This window comes from Arvicanthis niloticus, chromosome 3 (genome assembly GCF_011762505.2).
Source record: "Arvicanthis niloticus isolate mArvNil1 chromosome 3, mArvNil1.pat.X, whole genome shotgun sequence".
Lineage (NCBI taxonomy): Eukaryota > Metazoa > Chordata > Mammalia > Rodentia > Muridae > Arvicanthis > Arvicanthis niloticus.
In genome coordinates, this window is record NC_047660.1 from 54291721 (window position 1) to 54311871 (window position 20151).

At 47.0% G+C, this 20151-nt stretch overlaps 1 protein-coding gene across 3 annotated transcripts in view; it reads left to right on the top strand.

Moving 5' to 3' along the window:
- Positions 1-20151, top strand: part of Extl3 (exostosin like glycosyltransferase 3) — a 93363-nt gene that overhangs the window by 69575 nt on the left and 3637 nt on the right. For all 3 annotated transcript variants that reach the window (XM_076930841.1, XM_034497661.2, XM_034497662.2), the window contains 4 exons: positions 1-705; positions 9343-9470; positions 16391-16535; positions 18974-19102. The exon at positions 1-705 is cut by the window's left edge and continues 1898 nt beyond it. In XM_076930841.1, coding sequence (XP_076786956.1) covers positions 1-705; positions 9343-9470; positions 16391-16535; positions 18974-19102 — 1107 coding nt within the window. The remainder of the gene's footprint in view (positions 706-9342; positions 9471-16390; positions 16536-18973; positions 19103-20151) is intronic.

Below are 20151 nucleotides of genomic sequence, written 5' to 3' on the forward strand. Positions count from 1 at the left end.
GCCCTGGTGGTGCCCAAGCCTCGTGTTACAGAGGTCCACTTCCTGTTACGCAGTCTCTCAGACAGTGATCTGTTGGCTATGAGGCGGCAAGGCCGCTTTCTCTGGGAGACCTACTTCTCCACCGCTGACAGTATTTTTAATACCGTGCTGGCCATGATTAGGACTCGAATTCAGATCCCAGCTGCTCCCATCCGGGAAGAGGTAGCAGCTGAGATCCCCCATCGTTCAGGCAAAGCAGCTGGAACTGACCCCAACATGGCTGACAATGGGGACCTGGACTTGGGACCGGTAGAGACAGAACCGCCCTATGCCTCACCTAAATACCTCCGCAATTTCACTCTGACTGTCACAGACTGCTACCGTGGCTGGAACTCTGCACCCGGACCTTTCCATCTTTTTCCACACACACCCTTTGATCCTGTGTTGCCCTCTGAGGCCAAATTCCTGGGCTCAGGGACTGGATTTCGGCCCATCGGTGGCGGGGCTGGGGGCTCTGGCAAGGAGTTCCAGGCAGCGCTTGGAGGCAATGTCCAGCGGGAGCAGTTCACAGTCGTGATGCTGACCTATGAGCGGGAGGAAGTGCTCATGAACTCCCTGGAGAGACTCAACGGCCTCCCCTACCTGAACAAGGTAGTGGTGGTGTGGAACTCTCCCAAGCTGCCCTCGGAGGACCTTTTGTGGCCAGACATTGGTGTCCCCATCATGGTAATAAAATGGGCAGTGTGTTTTACTGTGCGGAATAGTACCCCACTTTTAATGCCTTCTCTAGTTTTTATTACTTTGCTCCCTTGTGGTAGAGGTAGATATACATATACCTCTGTGTGTGTGTGCGTACGTGTACATGTGTGTGCATATATGCACTCCTAGTGCTGGGAATAGAGCCCGTGGCCATTTGCATGCTGGTATAGCATATTTATCTAGTTATTAATAAACCCATATAGGTGGTGCCTTTCCCCATGAATGCAAACTGTTTGGAGAGGATTAGGAGTGAGGCCTTATTGGAGATGTATCACTGGAGTTGGGCTTTGAGGTTTCAAAAGCCTACCCCAGGTCCATCTCTGCTCTCTGCATAGCTCTCAGCTGCTTATCCAGTACCGTGCCTGCCTGCCTACCACCATGCTCCCCACCATGATGGTAGTGGACTAACCCTCTGAAACTGTAAACAAGATCCCAGCTAAATGCTTTCTCTTACAGCAGTTGCTTTGGTCATGGTATCTTTTCACAGCAGTAGAACTAAGGCATAGGTGGTGTTGAGTTGTTTTAAAGTGTGCTATTTTGTGAGAGGCACACTTGCTCATACAGTGGACGGAGGAGTGCCGTTGGCTTCCTGCTTCCAGTAAGCAGTGACTGAAATCCACCAGCAGACTTGCCAGAACTAATCCTTTCTTTAATCTGTTGGGAAGTGAGTAGGTCCTGTGGTTTCTGGGCAGCCTGTCGCAGTGAAGTGATACCTAGCTGGAAATGCCAGACCCTCTGCAAACAGGCTGCTCTAACACACTTTCTGGAGTGGCATGCAGTCTTCTCTAGTTATTTTTAAAAGGAAAGAGTTTCAGGTTAGAGAATTTCAGTCTAGTCACTAAATATTTTGACTGTGTTTTCTGCTTAAGGGAAGCAGGTATTTAGAGCAGCAGTTGAAATTGCTGGCCCTCTTGGTGAAGGCAGGTGTTAGCACCAGCATGGGTTTGTCTATAGTGCTCCTCAAAGGTTTTTCACCTTAATGCCAACATAACCTATTCTTTGTGCTACAGTTAATAAGTCCTTTGTAAAATCAGCTCCATAGGCAGTCTAATAGACTATACCTCCAGGGAAGATGATTCAAGTCAGCATACTGGCTAATGAATCAACCCAGAAGTATCCACGCAGCTGCAGAGAATGCTGGGTACTTTGTGTCCAGGGTTCAGGCAGGCATCAGGCACACAGGCTGACATCTGTCAGCTGTGGACTCCTATGAGCCATAGATACTTGAGTGGAGAGGGATTACCTTAGTGGGGGACATGTGGTAGGTCTTACATTTTAGAGTCTCCACTCTATTGATTACATCATGATGGAGTGAAGGTGACCTTTATGGCTGCTGTCCATGGAGTTGGTTCCACACTCTGTTAAGAGGATCTCAGGTCCAGTGCTGTTGGGCAGAGGGGCAGTGCTATTGGCTACTGGGCTACCCTCCATATGAAGTGTAGGATGACTGAGAGGTGGTGATGGACAGATGCCCAATGCATATCAAAGGAGGGCTGGAGAGATGGCTCAGCAAACAAGAGCACTTGTTGCTCTTGCAGAAGACCTGTGTTCTGTTCCTAGTACCCACGTGGTGGCTCACAACCATCCATAACTCCAGTTCCCTGGCATCCCATACCTTTTCTGACTTCAGGCAACTGGGAGACACATGGCACACCAACATGCATCCAGGCAAAGATCACATAAAATAAAATGAGTAAATTTTTGCAAGGAGATTAAAAAAAAAAAAAAAAAAAAAAAAAAAAAAGAGCATTCCCATGCCAAGGAATTGGGTGTCCAGTCTCCTGCAGCACTCCCGTTAGTTTGGGGACACCACTGTACAGCTGTTCCACTGTGCCTGGTTGTGCATCGTTGGCTTCTCAGACCATTGCCCTGTATATAAGTTACAGGTTTCTCTAGCTGCTTCCAAGCTTTCCCTTCATGTTTGGTTTTCTGTAGTTTATCTTAGGCTGTGGCTTAGTTGGCTTAGTTCTCCTGGTTTTTTGTTTGTTTGTTTGTTTGTTTTTTTGAAAGTACAGGTATTTTTGGGGGGTGCAGTGGCTTATTGATTGTGAACACAAAGGGAGAATTTTTGGCTGTTGGGTGGTTGCCCCAGTATTTGTTTAGTTTATGTTTGCCTGTTCTGTGAGAGCAGGGGTCAGGGTAGCCTGAGGTAGGAATGGGCTGGAGCCAGGTAGTTAATTCATATCTATTCAACACACCAAGCTCCCTTCCTTCTCTGTATTTCATAATCTTTTCCTTTCAGGGATCCACAGAACCTCCATGGCTACTCAAGACAGAAAGACTATGGGTTTTTCCTCAGTGCCCCAGCTGCCCTTTAGAGCCGGGTCTGACCTCACCTCAGAGCAAAGCATTCTCAGCCCTGACCCTGCCTGATTCTCAGCTCCTTTCATCAGTTGTTTCATCAGTTGTCAGTTGTTTTCTTTTGAGGAGTTTTTTGTTTTTAAAGTAATTTATTTGTATTTTATGTACATTGGTGTTCTGCCTGCCTTTGTGTGTGTGAGAGAGAGAGAGAGATTCCCTTGGAATTAGAATTGCAGACAGTTATGAGCTGCCATGTGGGTGCTGGGAATTGAACCTGGGTACTTTGGGAGAACAGCCACTGCTCTTAACCACTGAGCCATCTCTCCAGCCTTTCTTTGAGGAATCTTTAAAATTTGTCCAGAGTTTATATTTGTCATCTGTAGGGATTGATTTTGGCAGGAGCCCTCCCAGAAGCAGAAACCTCTAGACCAGCAGTTCTCAACCTATGGGTCCTGGCCCCATTGGCAAGCCTCTGTCTTCAGAAATACCTACATTATGATTTTTTCTAACAGTAGCAAAATTGCAGTTATGAAGTAGAAGTGAAAGTAATTTTATGGCTGGGGGTCACCACAACATGAGGAACTGTACTAAAGGGTCTCAGCATTAGGGAGGCTGAGAACCACTGCTCTAGATAATCTTTTATAACACACCAAAAATTTTGGTCTCAGTTATTCCTATTTATCCTCTTTAATCGACTTTAGTTTAGATTGTAGAAAATAGTAAGATGGCCTTTTTAGAACACTCACCAGACTGTTGAGATGTCTTGTGGTGTTTCAAGGCTTGGGCTGCAGTGGAAGGGACTCTTCCCATTTCTTGACAAATCCAAGAAAACATTAGTGATTCCAGGCTGATTTCCACTGTTGTCTGCTCTCCGGCTGGTGCTGGAATTGAACAGGGAGACTTCTGTTTGGGGAACAGCATGCCTCACCAGCAGACTGACTTTAACACAGTTTCCTACATGGCCTGTTGGTGCATAGAAGAGAAAGCTGGGCAGGAACTGCCTCTGGGAGCCTTCTTCCCTTTTCACCTCCTGGCTTTCTCTGTGGGACATCCTGGATGCTGAGAGGCCATCGCAAAGGCTCACTCCTCAGAGAAGCAATACGCATTATTTTCTTAATCTCTTTGCACTCGGCTCTTTGAAGTATCACATGTGAACCAGGCAGTGAGTTAGTGAGGACAAACCTCACAGCTTCTCCTGAGTGTATCTGCGTGGTTTGCTGGCTTCCCTTCTTCAGTGTCACCACTGGAGAAGGAGCCGCATGGCTGCACAGGAAGATTTTAAAGCTGCCAGGGTCACGAGTGTAATAGGCAAGAATTGTAGATGTTTAAAGGGACTGTTGGAAAGTCAGGCTGCACAGCGATTTAGCGACTGTAGCAAGGCAGTCCCTCAGACATGCTCTCCTTAGTTCTCATTGCCACCCGTCACTACGTGAGGTCAGACCATTTAACATGAAGTAATCTAATGCTTTTCTTTGTACCAAGTGTAGATTGCCTGGGAAGGCGTGATTGCTTGTGAGTAAATAATACAAATATGTCACGTGTAAAACTAGGACTGTAAAGTAACTGCAGAGCGCAAGGAAAGCTGGAAGAGGCCGTGCTAGTCTAGAGACGCAGTGACTTTAGGCAGGAGCGCTGTGTGGAAAGCAGAGGCTTCCTGTTAGGGCTGGAGCTTGCCACTTGTAATCCAGCTGGCCCCGAGTTCCTGTTTGTCCTGCCTCACTCTTCCACAGACTGGGATAGAGGTGCATGCCAAGCCCCGCTTGTGAACTGTCTCAGTGGTTTCTCAGTGCTGAGTGCGGTCTTTGTGTGCATCATCTCCCTGGAGGCTGCCCCTCTGTTTTGTGCTGCCTTAGTAATACTTTCACAGGTCTCCACGCTGCTTTAAAAGCTCCAAATAGATGTATCCCCTAAGTTAAAACAGGCACTGCTTTTGCACTGCATTAGCCTCAGTTACCGTCCCTCTTGGCCCCTCCCACTTGTTCAAAGAGTGGGTGACTCCCGCCTCAAGCTCTTTAATGTCGGTGCTCACTTGTTAGAGAGGCTTTCTAGGCCTCATGCACTTCATTCCTGAGCTCTGTGGTCTGCTTTAAGTTAGAGGAAGTGGCTGCTGTTTCTGTCTGTCGCCTGTATGATGGCCCGAGACAAGGCTAGCTCTGGAAGTGTGCTGCGCTCGAGGCATTGTTAGAGGCTGGGGGATGTTAGGCTGGGCTGAACCAGTGTGAACTTAATGGTGTGAAAGACACCTACCTGCCTGTCCAGTGCAGGATTGCTGTCCTGGCCACTGCCCTGTGTTGAGAAGAAAGGTGTGACGGGGTCCGGGCTTCTCTGAAGGATGGTAACAGAAGGCCAGCTGACCTGGGAATGTGCTGTGTGAATCGAGCAAGTATAACTGAGTGTTCCTCCATGATTGATGTAGGTCGAGAGATCTTTCTACATTAAGCAAGATGAAGTCAGATGTTGTGGCACATACAAATAATCCCAGCAACTTAGAGGTAGAGCCAGGAGAACTGCCAGAGCTAGCCAGGGCTACATAGGTGAAGGTAGGAGGGCTGCATGTTAAAGGCCAGCCTGGGCTACACACGGAGTTCAGGACCTGCCTGAACAACACAGCAAGAAGAAAATATAAATAGAAGCAAATGTTAAAGGGTCTCCTGACTTGTCTCATCACTCCTTAGTATTACCTGTTATGTTGAATGTTTGTTATCGCAGAGCCGACTGGTTCCTGTTTCCACTTACCCACTTACTCATCCATGTGTTTATCTGATGTGTGTTGGACATCTCCATGGCAGGCAGTATGTATGCCATTCCTTCTGGTCGATACCAGCTTCTTTCTTAATTGAAGCAGTAATTGGAAAGCTAGTCTTCGGAGTTACTAAAGTGTAACACAGTCTGTAGTACACCTTCCTGGCACAGTGTAAAGAGACAGCCAGTCCTGGGGGTTGGGGTGGAGGATTATTGTAATTTGAAACAAAACATCAACAAAAATGCTCATGTTTTTAAAGTTCCTTTCGGTTGGCCTGTGTCTTACATTTGCTATGCTGTTCGCAGACTCCTAGAGACTAGCGCGGAGCTATGTGCAGTGTGTTTAGAGTGACTGAGGCTCTGGCAGGATTTTGTTGCTGAAAGCCACAAGGGTTAGTTGCTGAGTTAGATGGAGCACCGTAGCTTTGAAACTGGAATCTGTTTTTGTTTTGAGGCAGAGTCTCACAAAGCCCAGGCTGGCCTGGGACCTGACCTGCAATGTAGTATGTAGCCTTGAACTTCCTCCCAGTCCCACCTCCCTTGTGCTGGGTTAAAGGTGAAGCCTCCCCATTTGGCTTCTGAATCAGAACTCTTTCCCCCATCTTCCCTCTCAGGCTTCTTGACCGTCATCTCAGGGATGGACTTCAGTGAACTTTTGTACAAACCTGCTTGTGAATCCAGTCCAGAGCTTGTCTGCTGTTAGAGTCCCGACTTTCTGGTCTAGCCTACTCAGGTCTTATAAAGAATAAGGAGGGAGCCAGGTGTGGTGGCACATACCTTTAATCCCAGCAGTTAGGAGGTGAGCCAGGAGGATCTCTGTGAGTTGAGGCCAACCTGGTCTACATAGTGAGCTCCAGGACAGCCAGGGTAATGAATAGAGATTGTCTCAAGTGGTGGTGTGAGGAGAACAAGAAGGCCTGTGACTCGATGCCTGTGAACTGTAGTTTGAGAGTGAATCCTGTCTGCTGTGGGTCCACATCATTGTCTTCACTTCAGCTTTCCTTGTTTCCTGGTGTTGGACAGAGTTTGGCTGTTTGGCGGGTACTGACACCATGTTCTGCAGACAGCAGTGTTGTAATGGTTCAGCCTAGCGGGGAACACTAGGTTCACACTGAGGTCCGGTAGAATTCGCAGGCTCCACAGCCATGCTGCTCTCTTTGCACCGGAGCAGAGCCATCTGCTGGGGCTCTTGGGAAGTGCAGCTTTGCCTGGCTTGGAAGTCCAGGCAGTGTCCTTGCAGCTTGCAGCTTGGCTTTGAGTCACCAGGTGCTCAATCTCTGTTGATAATCTTGCTGGAAATTAATTCACAGAACTGGTAATCTTAAAGAGAAGCTTGAGGAATTGAATTTCTCTATATATCTGCTGGGGCTGAGGAGGGCCTATGTCCTGCAGAACTGCCTGAATACAGTGCTATGAGTGAACACAAGGGATGCTGGGAAAGTGAATGGATGATGGGCCCTTTGAGTGAGCCATCACCCTGACCCATCCTGTCTCAGGTGGCCACATGATCTTACCTGATAACATCTCTGAACCTGGGTGCATCTTAAAATGGATAGAATTTTACCATCACTAAACTGGTCCTTGGGGCCTGCCACTTCTGGCCACCTTTCCATCCAATCCAGGACCTCACACTCTAAGTGAGCCTTCCACCTGTGTGCTCAGTTCTCTTCCTTTGGTGGATTACTGTCTCTTTTGCTTTCCTTTCACCCAGTTTGACAGTCTCCACCTGGTAAAATGGCTACTCTTTCCTGACCATTACTTGGCCTCTGTGCTCTGTTACCACTGAATCTGTGCTTAGGAGGCCCTGGCTACAAACCCAGGCTGTTTTGTTTTGCTTGTTTCTCTCTCTCTCTCTCTCTCTCTCTCTCTCTCTCTCTCTCTCTCTCCTCCCTCCCTCCCTCCCTCTCTCCCTCCCCCCTCACTCCTTCCCTTCCTTCCATGATTGTCTTTCATTCTTTCTTAACTGGTTAAGTATTCTTGGGGCAAGATGGATTTCTGAGTCTGCTGGGCTCTGACATCTAGAATAATGTAGTTACTTCTTGGTGTTGGTGGGGCTGGAACAGCTGTGGAACTGAGGCATGTCTAAAGCAGCACTCCAGCAAATCTGTTACTTCACATACATTTGTAATTCACATTATTTCCTGTGATGGAACAGTGATTAATGATACATTTTCAGTGGTGGCTTTGGGTTAAAGACATTTGCAAAGTCAGCAGTAGTTTAGCAGACCAGGGACTGGGAACATGAAAGCTGGACTTTAGCCAATTCCAATTGAGACTGTCATCAAAGTCATGCTGATATGCAGAGCAGGTGTTCTCTTTATAACCCTCCCCTCAGTATAGCTGGGAGTAAGTCTCAGTTATGTCATAAGGAGCTTGATAGCTGTCTTTGTTTATAGCACAGTGTTAGCAGTTTTTTTGTTGCTGGACACGGAGGCAGCTTACAGAGTGAAGGGTTTGTTTGGGCTTATAGTTCCAGAGGGACAAGATGCTGTCATACCACAGCAGGGCAGTGAGACAGCGGGCATGGCACTTGGGGAGAAGCTGAACACTCACATACTGGCCCACAGCAGGAATCAAAGAGTAAATTCAGAATGACCCAAACCAAAACTCTTAAAGCATGTGCCATTGATACATATCGTCCAGTAGGCACACCTAAACTTCCCAGACAGCCACCAACTGGGAACCAGACCTATGGGGACATCTTCAAGCCACAGCACCTTAGCTATTAGTCCAACTAATGAGGAAATATCACTTTCACTCTGAGAAAGCAAAGAGGATCTCAGGGGACTTAGCCAGTATGATCCCCTCACTTCAACGACACCATGACATCTCCCCTGCACAGAGGATGACTTCCTTCTGACACCAAGTATCTAGAAGTCCACACACCCATGATCTCAGCCTAGTGTCCTAACTGAAAGAAAACATCTTTCTTTCCATCCTTCTTCTAAAATTACGCTCCCTCTGAAGAGCTAGCACAGATGCCTCCCCGATCAAGACAAACCAGCCCTGTACACACACACCTTGTGAAGAAAGGGACAGCTTTTATCTGCCTAGTGAGTACTGCAGGTGGTGATTTCCACACTGCAGGTGGGCTCCACAAAGGTTAAATGAACACCTTCTCTTCTCAAAAGGTTTATCTCCCAAAGGCTTTAAAATTGGAGGTGGGATGGGGTGGTGCTAGCCAGAAATGAGATAAACTCAGCAATATTTCTAAGCATCGTTTTAAAATTTGTGAGCAGTTGGGTGGACCCGAGCTAGGATCTGGATTCAGCTGTACTCTGCCACCTGTGTTCTCTTGGGAAACATGTTTAACCTCAAAAGCTATGTTCATTGTCAAAAATAATCCTCTGCGTTTGTTTCATGAGAAAGCCAGTTAACAGTGACTAACGGTTAGTGTGGGGTCTCCCTGTGTGTCCTAAATGGCAGCTTGATTGTAAGGCACATGCTAGATGTCACAAGCAAGTGGCAAGCGACCAGGCCAGTTGTTGGTTAGATTAAAAGTCACTTTGAGACTTCTTTGATGTCGGATTGATTTCTTGTGTTTTTCCCCCTTCATTTCAGGTTGTTCGCACTGAGAAGAACAGTTTGAACAATCGGTTCTTGCCCTGGAATGAGATTGAGACAGAGGCCATACTGTCCATCGACGACGATGCTCACCTCCGCCATGATGAAATCATGTTTGGTTTTCGGTAAGGAAGTGCTTTTCAAACACTGAAGTGATTAAAAACCAGCTTGAACTTCCCAGCTGCCCTTGGAGGAGAAACTCTGAGGCTGTGAGGGCATCCGTCGCAGGATGGGGCTGGTCCCAGGTCTCGGTGTTTTGGGCTGGTTTTTACTTGTCCTCTCCTGAGCTGCTCCGATCCCAGTAGGTTCTTTCTCTGGAGCCAAGTAGATGAGAGTCCGCAACTGGCTGGGCCAGGGTTACTGCCTCTCCTGGACCGTCAGGTCTGACATCCTTAAACCCAGTCTCCTTGGCTGAGAATAGAGGTGAGGAAGTCAGGGTAGTGTTGTTGGAGTGGGAACTAACTCCTAGAAGGATGGAAGGACTGTGCTGAGTACTGGCCCTGGGATGTAGGTGAGGTGGAGAACCAGGGTCCAACGGGAAAAGAGGAGGAGGAGGAGGAGGAGGGGGAAGAGGAGGAAGAAGAGGAAGAAGAGGAAGGGGAAGAGAAGGAGGAAGAAGAAGAGGAGGAAGAAGAGGTGGTAGCAGTGGTGGTGGTGATGACGCTGACATCCATGCTGTGTGCTGGGAACTACTGGGGAACCTTGGTTTCTCTCCCCAATGCCCCTTGACTCAGTTAATTGTCTGTGTCAAATATCTGACAGTCACAACTAAGGGGAAATTTATTTGACTTGGGTTTTGAAGCATCCTGTCAGTGGTGCTGTGGCCATAACAGCGTGGTGATGAGAACCTATGGAGAGAAGATTCTCTTCTGTGTCATGGTGGACAGGAGCCAGAGAAATGGATGATTACGGGAAGGGACCAGGGCAGGTTGTCCACCCAGGGACATGCCCCCAGAAATTTGCTCTTCCAACTAGGCTTCCACTATCTCCTAATAAAGCCATCATATTACAGATCCACCAAGGGAGGAGTCTCCTTTTGAGATCAGAGCAGTCACAGACAGCCCAGAGCTGTGTCTAATTGAAATAATGAACAAGGTGATCCAGTGCAGCCCTGGGGCCTGCTGTTGTAGCTGTATTCGTGATCTATAGGAGTGAGCTTAGACACCAGAGATAAAGCTGTAAGCAGTGGTAGGCAGCTGGGATGGACTTGCATGCCTGCTTAACTCTCCCTACTGCGCTGGGCTGCTCCTTCAGATTCAGGTCAGGTGCTCTGGGGCCTTAGGTGTCCTAGGTGTGCCTCACACTGTGTATAAGAGAACGAAGAGGGTCATCACTGGTGTGTGGGCTCAGGTCAGTGTGTGAAACACCCTCAGTGATGTCATCAGAGGGTGAGCATTTAGAACCTCTTCGAGAAGTTGGCATTTACTGTGGCTCCCAAGGGGGTGGGCACTGTGGAAAGTAGGTTATTAATTCCTGTTTCATCACAGAAAATAATGTCAGTTACAGATGTACATGAATTAATGGGTTAGTTGGGGTGCTGTATTAGTTGGGTGCTGTTTTAGACTTGCCTCAGTGGTTCAGACATTTTGCTTGAACTTAAGTTTTAGTGACACTTATTGAACACAACTTATATACAATCCCATTCACACATACAGGTGTTAGAGTTGGGTAGATTTTTGTACAGTCCATTTTAGAAAACATCATTGCCTGGTGGTGGTGCACACACTTCTAATCCCAGCACCTGGAAACGGAATCATCAGCAGTGACTCTGTCACCTTCCAACTCCTCTTAAGTTCTAGGCAACCACTAAACTTCATGTCTCTGTGGATTACCTATTGTCTATGTGGACATGAGAGGCCTCCTTTAAGTGGCTTTTGATAGGTAATGTCTTAGCCACTGGTGAAATGAGCCAATTCAAGCCAGATGATTATTTTAAAGGCAGGTTTATTAGGAAGCTGCTCTCAGGCAGGTGAGGTGAGTTCACTGGCCCCAAGGACTAAGGCCAGAGAAGTCACCATAGAAAATGGCTGGGGGGAGGGGGTAGAGGAGGGAGAAAGAGAGAAAGGGGTATGAGAAAGGAGGAGAGAGAGAGAAAGAGAGAGAGAGAGAGAGAGAGAGAAGGGGGAGGGAAGGAGTGGGTACAAAATGTCTGGATTATATAGGGAGGAGCCTCCAAGGCCCCTGGGCTGGAAAGTTAAAAGTTGGGGGCAGGGTATGCCAGGTAGAGACTGAGGGATGCTGGGAGAACCTGGAGGTCAGGTCTGCTTTGGTATGTAAAATATATACCTCAGTCTCTTGTCCTGGGTTCAAAACCCAACAGCTTTCAATACTCAGCCTTGAAATTAAGTTTTTTGCCTGAACCATCTGTCTTGTAGTATACAACAGTTTCATTCCCTTTGTACGGGTGTGCCCCGTTTTCTGTCTTCATTTATTTATGAAAAGACAGAGTCTCACTGTGTAGCTCTGGCTGGCCTAGAACATGCAATGTAGATCACACTTGTCTTGAATCCTCAGAGATCTGCCTGCCTCTGCCTTCTGAGTGGAGATTAAAGGTGCACAGCAGCAGTCTTGTGTTGTCTTTCTTGGTTGCACTAATGGACAGTTGGGTCATTTCTACTTGGCTGTGATACACAGTGCTGTACTGTGCCCATCATATGCCTACCTGGACAGGAACACTTCTCTTGGGTCCATACCTAGCTGTGGGGTAGATGTTTTGAGGACCTACTAGACTACTTTTCTCAGTGGCTGCACTGTTTCACATTTCAGCAGGAGTGAGCTTGCCACTTCCTTTCAGTGCATAATTTACTGATTTTATGGCTATTCTAAGTGGGTGTGACATGGTATAGTCCACGCTGGATTTGTGTATGTGCGCATGCAGGTGTGTGAGCACCTATGGAGGCCAGAAGTCAGCTGTGACTATGGTCTGAGCCATCTCTCCAGCTCCCCTTTACAGTTTTGATTTGTTTTCTGTAATGCTGTGATATTGAGCATCTTTTCATGTGATTATGAATTAGTTGACCATTTGTATGCCTTCATTGGAGAAATGTTGATTCAGATATTTTACCTATTTTTGTTTGGATTGTATATTAGTCAGGGTTCTTTAGAGTAACAACTTAAAGAGTGGATGTCTCTTTATATGTAAAGGGGATTTATTAGAATGGTTTATAGGCTGTGGTCCAGCTAAGCTAACAATAGCCAATTATCATTCAAAGGTCTAAGCATTCCATAGTTTAGGCTGGATGTCTCAGCTGGTCTTCAGTATAGAAGCCCAAAGAAGTAGGCTCTAATACCAGTGAAGGGATGGATGTGCTAGCAAGGCAAGGGCAAGCAGACAGAGAGCAAAAGCTTCTTGCTTCCAGGTCCTTATATAGACTTGCAGCAGAAGGTGTGGCCTAGATAAGAGTCTTCCCAGCTCAAAAGTCCATTTTAAAAGTGTGCCGTTATACCTCAAAGATCCAGATCAGAAGTGGATCTTCCCACTTCAAATTTAGGAAAAATCCCTCACAAGTGTGCCCCCATTTTTGGATTTTACTTAATTCCAGATATAGTCACATAGACAGAGAAGGATGGACAGCACAGATCACTTGCTTATGTATTTGTTTGTTTGTTTATTGTATATGAGTGCTTTTTCTGCATCTACACCTGCAGGCCAGAAGAGGGCATCAGCTCTCAGTATAAATGGATGTTAACCGCTATGTGGTTGCTGAGAATTGAACTCAGGACCTCTGGAAGAGCAGCCAGTGCTCCTAACCACCGAGGCATCTCTCCAGCCCCTGTTTATCTTCTTATTGCTGTGTTGTCAGATTTTTTTATTCTAGATGTAAGTGAATATTCTCCATGTCAGGAGCAAAAAGTCTCCCACTCAGTGGGCTATCTTTGCATTCAAAGAATGTTTTGTGACATTCTTTGAAACACAGGATTTTAAAATTTGATGAATTCTAATTTATCTGTGTCTACTTTGTGCTTTTAGTAGCATTTACAAAACCATTTTTATTGTATTTGGTCACTTTTTGTCCATATATTGGGAAAAAAGTAGTAGTTCATCTTAGGCAAGTCACAGGATTCAACAGCACTGGAGTTCCCCTCTGTATTCTGTACCACCACCCACCTGGCTCCTGGGTTTCCTTTGCTTGGGTTTGTGAACACAGAGGCATAGGTGACAGAAGTAGTCTTTACTTCTGGATCCACTGTAAGTCCTGTAGAGAGTTCCCAGACACACTGCTGACAGATCTGCCCAGCCCCTACCAACCCTTCTCTTGTTCTCTATTCCCCAGTCTCAAGATCTCTCCCTCTTTCCTTAACACCCCTGCACAGCCTGTGTGTGGTGGATTACTGAAGCAAGTCTGTTGCTAGCTCAGATCGAAAAACAAAGTCCTGGTAAACTGGGCTGTGTTGTCCATGGAGACAGGCAGCTGCCGCTCACTGTCTGTTACGAAAAGAGAGAAGCTGTGAAGAGCGTCAGGAGTGGTTTCTGCCACTGTAGGAGTCGATGGTGGGAAGTGGGCTGTAGTTTGATGTGGCAAGACACACTTAAGGCCTGCTGAGGGACTGTGAATGCAACTGTGGGGTGTTAAGAGGAGAATTTCAGTCACTCCTAGGTCCCCTCCCAAGAATGACCGAGAGACAAGAGTCCATGCTCTGAGGAGTGAATTCAAATTCACAAAGGTGCTGGCCTCCTTTGTTATCTGTGGGGTTTTGACCTTTCTTGAATGGTGAGAAAGTAGGGGATCCCTTTCTATGTGTTTCCTACAGGTCATTCAGAATGTGGGGTTTAGCTTTCAAGAATTGAACTGACACATTGTCTCTAGGGCTGGATCCCACTGAGTCCTGTAGGCCGGGAGGGGAGGTACACAGATCGGAAGACATGTGCTCCTGGCACAGCCTGCCTTGTCTGTACGTGCCTCCATAGGATGTACTTTACGTGTTCGCCCTCTTCACCCCTGTTGCTGTTCTTTTAATTTCATGTCCTTTCCCTCAGCTTCAACATGTGATCAAAAATGCATCTGTCTTTGAGTCCAGCTTATTTCATGGCACATGATAATCTTCAGCTCCATCCAGGATTTCATTCTTTGTACCTGAAGGAAAACTACACTGTCTGTGTGCCACACTGTTTGCTCAGACATGGGCACCCAGGCCATTGTGACACGCCACAGGAAACGTGTCTCTGTAGGAAGCTGACTTGAGGTCAGGAAGTGGTGTTGTGGGCTTGTACATTTTTAACTCTCCCGGAGCTTCTGTGCTGCTGTCCTACGTGGCTGCACTAATTTTCACTCCTGCTGTGTGTCAAGGCCCTGTGTGTCCACACCTCCTTACTACAACTTTCTGTTTTCTTGATGATAGGATGATAGCTGGGTAACATGCTATTTCAAGGTAATTTTGATTGTGTTTTCCTGTGTTGATCAGTTTTTTCCTCTGCCCATTTTTGGGGTGTGTGTGTGTATGTGTGTATATATATTTATTTAAAGATTTATTTATTTACTTCATGTACATGAGTGCTCTGTCTTCATGCACACCAGAAGAGGGCATCAGATCCCATTACAGATGGTTGTGAGCCACCATGTGGTTGTTAGGGATTGAACTCAGGACCTCTGAGAGAGCAGCCAGTGCTGTTAACTACTGAGGCGTCTCTCCAGCCCTTGATGTATAATTTTTTGAGCTCTTCACATTTGCCCTGTGTTGGGTGTGGACCAGGCAGGGCTTCTGTCCCAGTTTGTCTCTTCACTCTGCTGGTTCCTTTATGTAGAAGCTTTTTTTGTTGGAAACAGAAGCTCTTGTAACAGTAGTGTGAGCAGAGAGGAGGGCCATTGTGTAGTCCACTCACGTGAGGCCCAGGAAGTCAGGGTCAGAGGGATAGTGAGAATGGAGTGAGCCAGGCTGAGAAGACGAGGTGAGGTGGGAGTTACTGTCTCAGCAGTAACTTGGATTTCCCCGGCAGGAGGGTTGGCAGGTTATGGAGGCAGATGTTGGTCATGCAGCACAACTGTGCATCTTTAATGCCACTAGACAGTATATTCTAAAAAAATGATTAAAATGGTATTTTGCCACAATAAAAAATTCCAGCATTTAAAGAAGAAACGTAGTAAGGCTCTGTCTTGTTCTGGAAGCTGTGAGTTGTCATCTGTTAGACTAGTGATTCTTACACTCTGAGATCTGTCTCAGGGATGGAGGTGCCCTGAGGCAGCTCAGGACTTCCCAGGCAGCTCCTGTCTCTGTGGCCTTTTAGCTCCTGCCAGTTTCAGCCTATGAAATCGGGAACTAATTGTATTTGTTTTGATTTAGCTATAAATTTGGAAATGATGTAAAAGTTTCTCCTGGGCTAGGAGGATGGCTCAGCAGGTAAAAGTTGTTTCCCCTCTGAGCCTAGTGATCTGAGTTTGATCCCAGAACCCACATAAAATTGGAAAGGGAAGACCAGTGCCATAGACCTTTGCCTGTACACCATGAACATGAACACATGCTCACACTCTAATAATAACAATTAAAATTTCATCAGATTTCTCAGAGCTGGGCTGGATATCCCCTCCCCTCCCCTCCCCCCCATTTAACAGATGTCCTCCTTTGATGGTCTGTGGACAGTTTTACATACTGGGCTTCTCCCAGGCCCTGCTCATTTTTGGAAATGAGTGCACTTCACCACAGTGATTGCCTGTGGCTTCTGAGCGCTTCTCATGTGTGCCGTCTCAAGCAGGAAGAGCAGGGACTCAGGGTAGAGAAAGAAATTACATACATGTTCTGTGGAACTAAGCTGTCATGATTATTAGAAACAAACCTTTAAAAAAAACTAAAACAGGAATTGCTGTCTTACACTTCTTACACTTCTTATCAGATTGTTATGTATGCAACCTTCTGGGGTTTCTTACCATTTGACCTTCCTACTAGAAACTTGTGGGGTGATAAGCAGATTATTGATGATGCTATGTATTTCTTTTATGTTTTGTTTGTATCTAATTTTCTTTTTAAAAAGTGAGAGAAAAAATGCAAAAGTGCTTAAGGGTTTTAGGCAGGCCAGGTAAAAGCGCTCATTTTAAGTGTGTGTGTTTTCAAGGGTTTGGAGAGAGGCCCGTGATCGCATCGTGGGTTTCCCTGGCCGGTACCATGCGTGGGACATCCCTCACCAGTCCTGGCTCTACAATTCCAACTACTCCTGTGAGCTGTCCATGGTGCTGACGGGCGCTGCCTTCTTTCACAAGGTAAGAAAACAAGGCTGTATTCAGTGCTCTGAGCATAGTAAAGGTTAGCTTCTGTGGAAATGGATGCTGCCTTCACACCAGGCTTTCAGCTTCTGTGGGAATGGATGCTGCCTTCACACCAGGCTTTCAGCTTCTGTGGGAATGGATGCTGCCTTCACACCAGGCTTTCTGCTTCTGAGGCCCTTCTGTTCCAGAAACAAGCTATCCCTACATTTGAAGGAGTATAGTGCTTAGAGAAGCCAAGCATGGTGGCCCATACCTGAAACCCCAGTGGTCTGTAGCTAAGTAGAAGGATCACAGGTTCAAACATAGGTTAGGCTCTTCAATGAAACCCCTTCTGAAGACAAGAAAACAGAACAAAGAGCATACATAGAGTAACTGAAATAAAGTCAAGACCGGGTCTTCCTATATACCAAGAGGACTGCCTGTAGACCACCAGGAGGACTGCTTATAGAGCAGGAGGACTGCCTATCGACCATTGGCTCTCACTCTGAACAGCTGAGGGCACTATATCAAAGACCTGTTGGATAGTGTTCACTTTCAGCACTGCCACCCAGATATGGCTCAGTCAGGCCAGGGCCTGCCACTTCTCTGGCTCAGACTGGTTGCCACTGTATGAGTCCACTGTGGGACTCTGTCCACGAGTTCTGCCACCTTTGCCCAGAGATGTTTTCACACTAGGTCTTGCACTCAGTTCCACATTGGGTTTTGCAGTGCAGGTACCTTCGGCCAGCACGCCTTTCCTGCAGTTACCTGCATCTGTGCTGCTCTTTGGCCAGCACACCTTTCCTGCAGTTACCTGCATCTGTGCTGCTCTTTGCTCCTGGCTCCCCCTCCCCCCCATTTCTTCTGATCTGCAACATAACCATTGTCCTCTGTGGCACTTAAGCTCTTGGTGGCGTCTGGTCAGAGCTGAACGCACTGGGATATATAAAGGACATCAAAGTATGAAAACCTGCATGAGGGAAATTATGAAATACCTCAGGTTTTTATGTTCATTACTTGTTGAAGGGCAGTTGTTTTGGATAAGTGGGGTCAGTAAGATATTAATTCTACACTCATTTTTCCATTTATTTGTTTATATGTTTGTTGTGAGACAAGGTCTCTTTACATAGCTCTGGCTATCATGGAATTCACTCATAGACCATGATAGCCCTGACCTGAAGTCAGAGATCTGCCTGCCTCTGCCTCCCAAGTGCTAGGACTAGAGGCGCAGACCACTCAGCCCTTTTCTTTTGTGGCAGTGCCCGGCATCAAGCTGAGCTGGGGCATGCAGAGTGCTCTGCTGCACATGGCGGCTCCAGCTCTCGTATGTTTGGAGAACGTGATTATGCAGCTTAGAATGCCACAGGCTCGTACTATGTTTTGTTGTTTTTTTAAAGATTTATTTATTTATTTTTTTATTTATATGAGTACACTGCAGTTGTCTTTAGACACATACCAGAAGAGTACATCAAATCACATTACAGATGGTTGTAAGCCACCACGTGGTTGCTGGGAATTGAACTCAGGACATCTGTCAGAGCAGTCAGTGCTCTTAACCATTAAGCCATCTCTCCAGCCACCCCCCCCCCTTTTTTTTTAAGTTTAACTTTCCAGATGTGTATGTGATATGAATGTGTAAGTGTATGCAGGGTTTATTTGGATGTGAATGGCCACATGCATATGTAGGCCTGTGTATGTGTAATGTCAGGAATCATCCCGGATTACTTTCTTAACTTATTCATTAAGGGAGGGTCTCAGTGAAACCCAGAGCTTGCAGATATGGCTTGTCTTGGTAGCCAGCATGCTCTGGAGGTCCTGTGTCTCCTCCACCTTCCCAGACTGCAATTATAGGTAGGTTAGCACACCCATCTGGCATTTATGTGGGTTCTGGGGATCCAAACTCTAGTTCTTAGCCTTGCAAAACAAGCACTTTTAACCATGGAGTTGTTGTCTCAGCCCCTTGATTCACATTTCTTGTGAGTGATGCTGGCCTATACTTACCCTTTTGAAATGTTCAACTGGACTTTAAAGAGGTCTCCACTCTGAACATGGAGGGCACCTGCAACTCCATGGTAGAGCATTACCTTAGTGTGCAGAGACCTGGGTTCCATTCCCAACACCACTGAGATGAACAAGTCACTCCACTGCCCCTCACAGAATGCCTTTGCCAGCTTCCCAACTCGCTGAGCTGGCCTTTGTGAAGGCGTGGCCTCCTCCTGGTGCTTGCTTTTAGACTGAAGATAGCAAGCTGACACATGACATGTTCCATAGTGAAGATCTGCACTGAGGTTGCTCTTCATTCCTGTCCCAGTTCCTAAACGCCAGCACTGTGTCCCCACTGGGACCACCCCGGCACCTCCCCTCACACATCCCAACAGCCCATAGAGCCACACATGGTTTATGCTGAAAGTGAAAGAAGTTTTAACCGTGTTCCAATCCTTTCCTCCTGGCAGTATTATGCCTACCTGTATTCTTATGTGATGCCCCAGGCCATCCGAGACATGGTGGACGAGTACATCAACTGTGAAGATATCGCCATGAACTTCCTTGTCTCCCACATCACACGGAAGCCCCCCATCAAGGTACGTCCTGTTACCTGGGGAAGGTGTGTGCATGCACGCGTCCTTCTTCCATTCTGCCTTAGTGCAGCTTGTGACAGAGCCACAGCTCAGAGACTTTTCTGTAAGGTGCACAAGGACACCACACCATATACATAGGACTGATGAATGGCTGTAAGACAGGGCCCGTGCACCAAGGCCATTGGATAGAACTGAGGGGCCTGGGACTTGTGTGTGAGGGGTGGGACAGCTTTTCTCCCATCTCTCCTTCACTCCTGAAGCAGGCAGCGGTTTCTAAGGGTAGATACACTGACTGATTTCTTAAAGTAATCCGCAGCTGTCTTCTTGTCACCTCATGGTAGCTGCAGCATATGAAAGTAGTGTTGCTGGTCACTGCTGTGAAGTGGTGGCCTTCAGCCTTCTTTGTGTCCTAGTTCACTTCCCAGCATGCATGCTAGGTGGCTCACCACATCCTGTAACTCCAGTTTCAGGGGGTCTTCTGGGCTCTGCAAGCACTGTGCTCAGGTGCCCGCACTAGCCCTCCCCCGACCCCCTACACCCCTCCCCCAGCACATACGTACATACACATAATTAAAAGCAGAAATGAGGAGAAGCCCTGCAGAGGGACTGCTCCAGTGACAGCAGTGGTTATAGAGTTCAGGCTTTAGCTGTGGGTGTAGCTGTGGTGAGCCAGTGGGCGAGCAGCGGGGATGGAGCGAGGAGGCCATGGCTTTGTACTTGAGTGTGTGCGCCCTGAACGGTGCAGCTGGCTTGTAAAGAAACCCTTCCGTTAACATACTCTGTTAAAACAGATCCGAGAGTTGTGAGATGTATAACGCCCATCTCACTCCATTGTAGACATGTCAGCACTAACCTGCACTGAAACATCATACACCGGAGTCCTTCTCTGTCCTGACTTTCAGTCTGTCCCATCTCTGTTCAGGACCAGGGTTGCCTGTTTTGAGCTTCCAAGAGTGACCTTATACCTTTTCCATGTCTCCTAATCATCTTGCTTTCATAGTTCTGTCTTCTTCTCAGCATTTCCCATCCCGGGTTCTGACTTCATCGCCTTT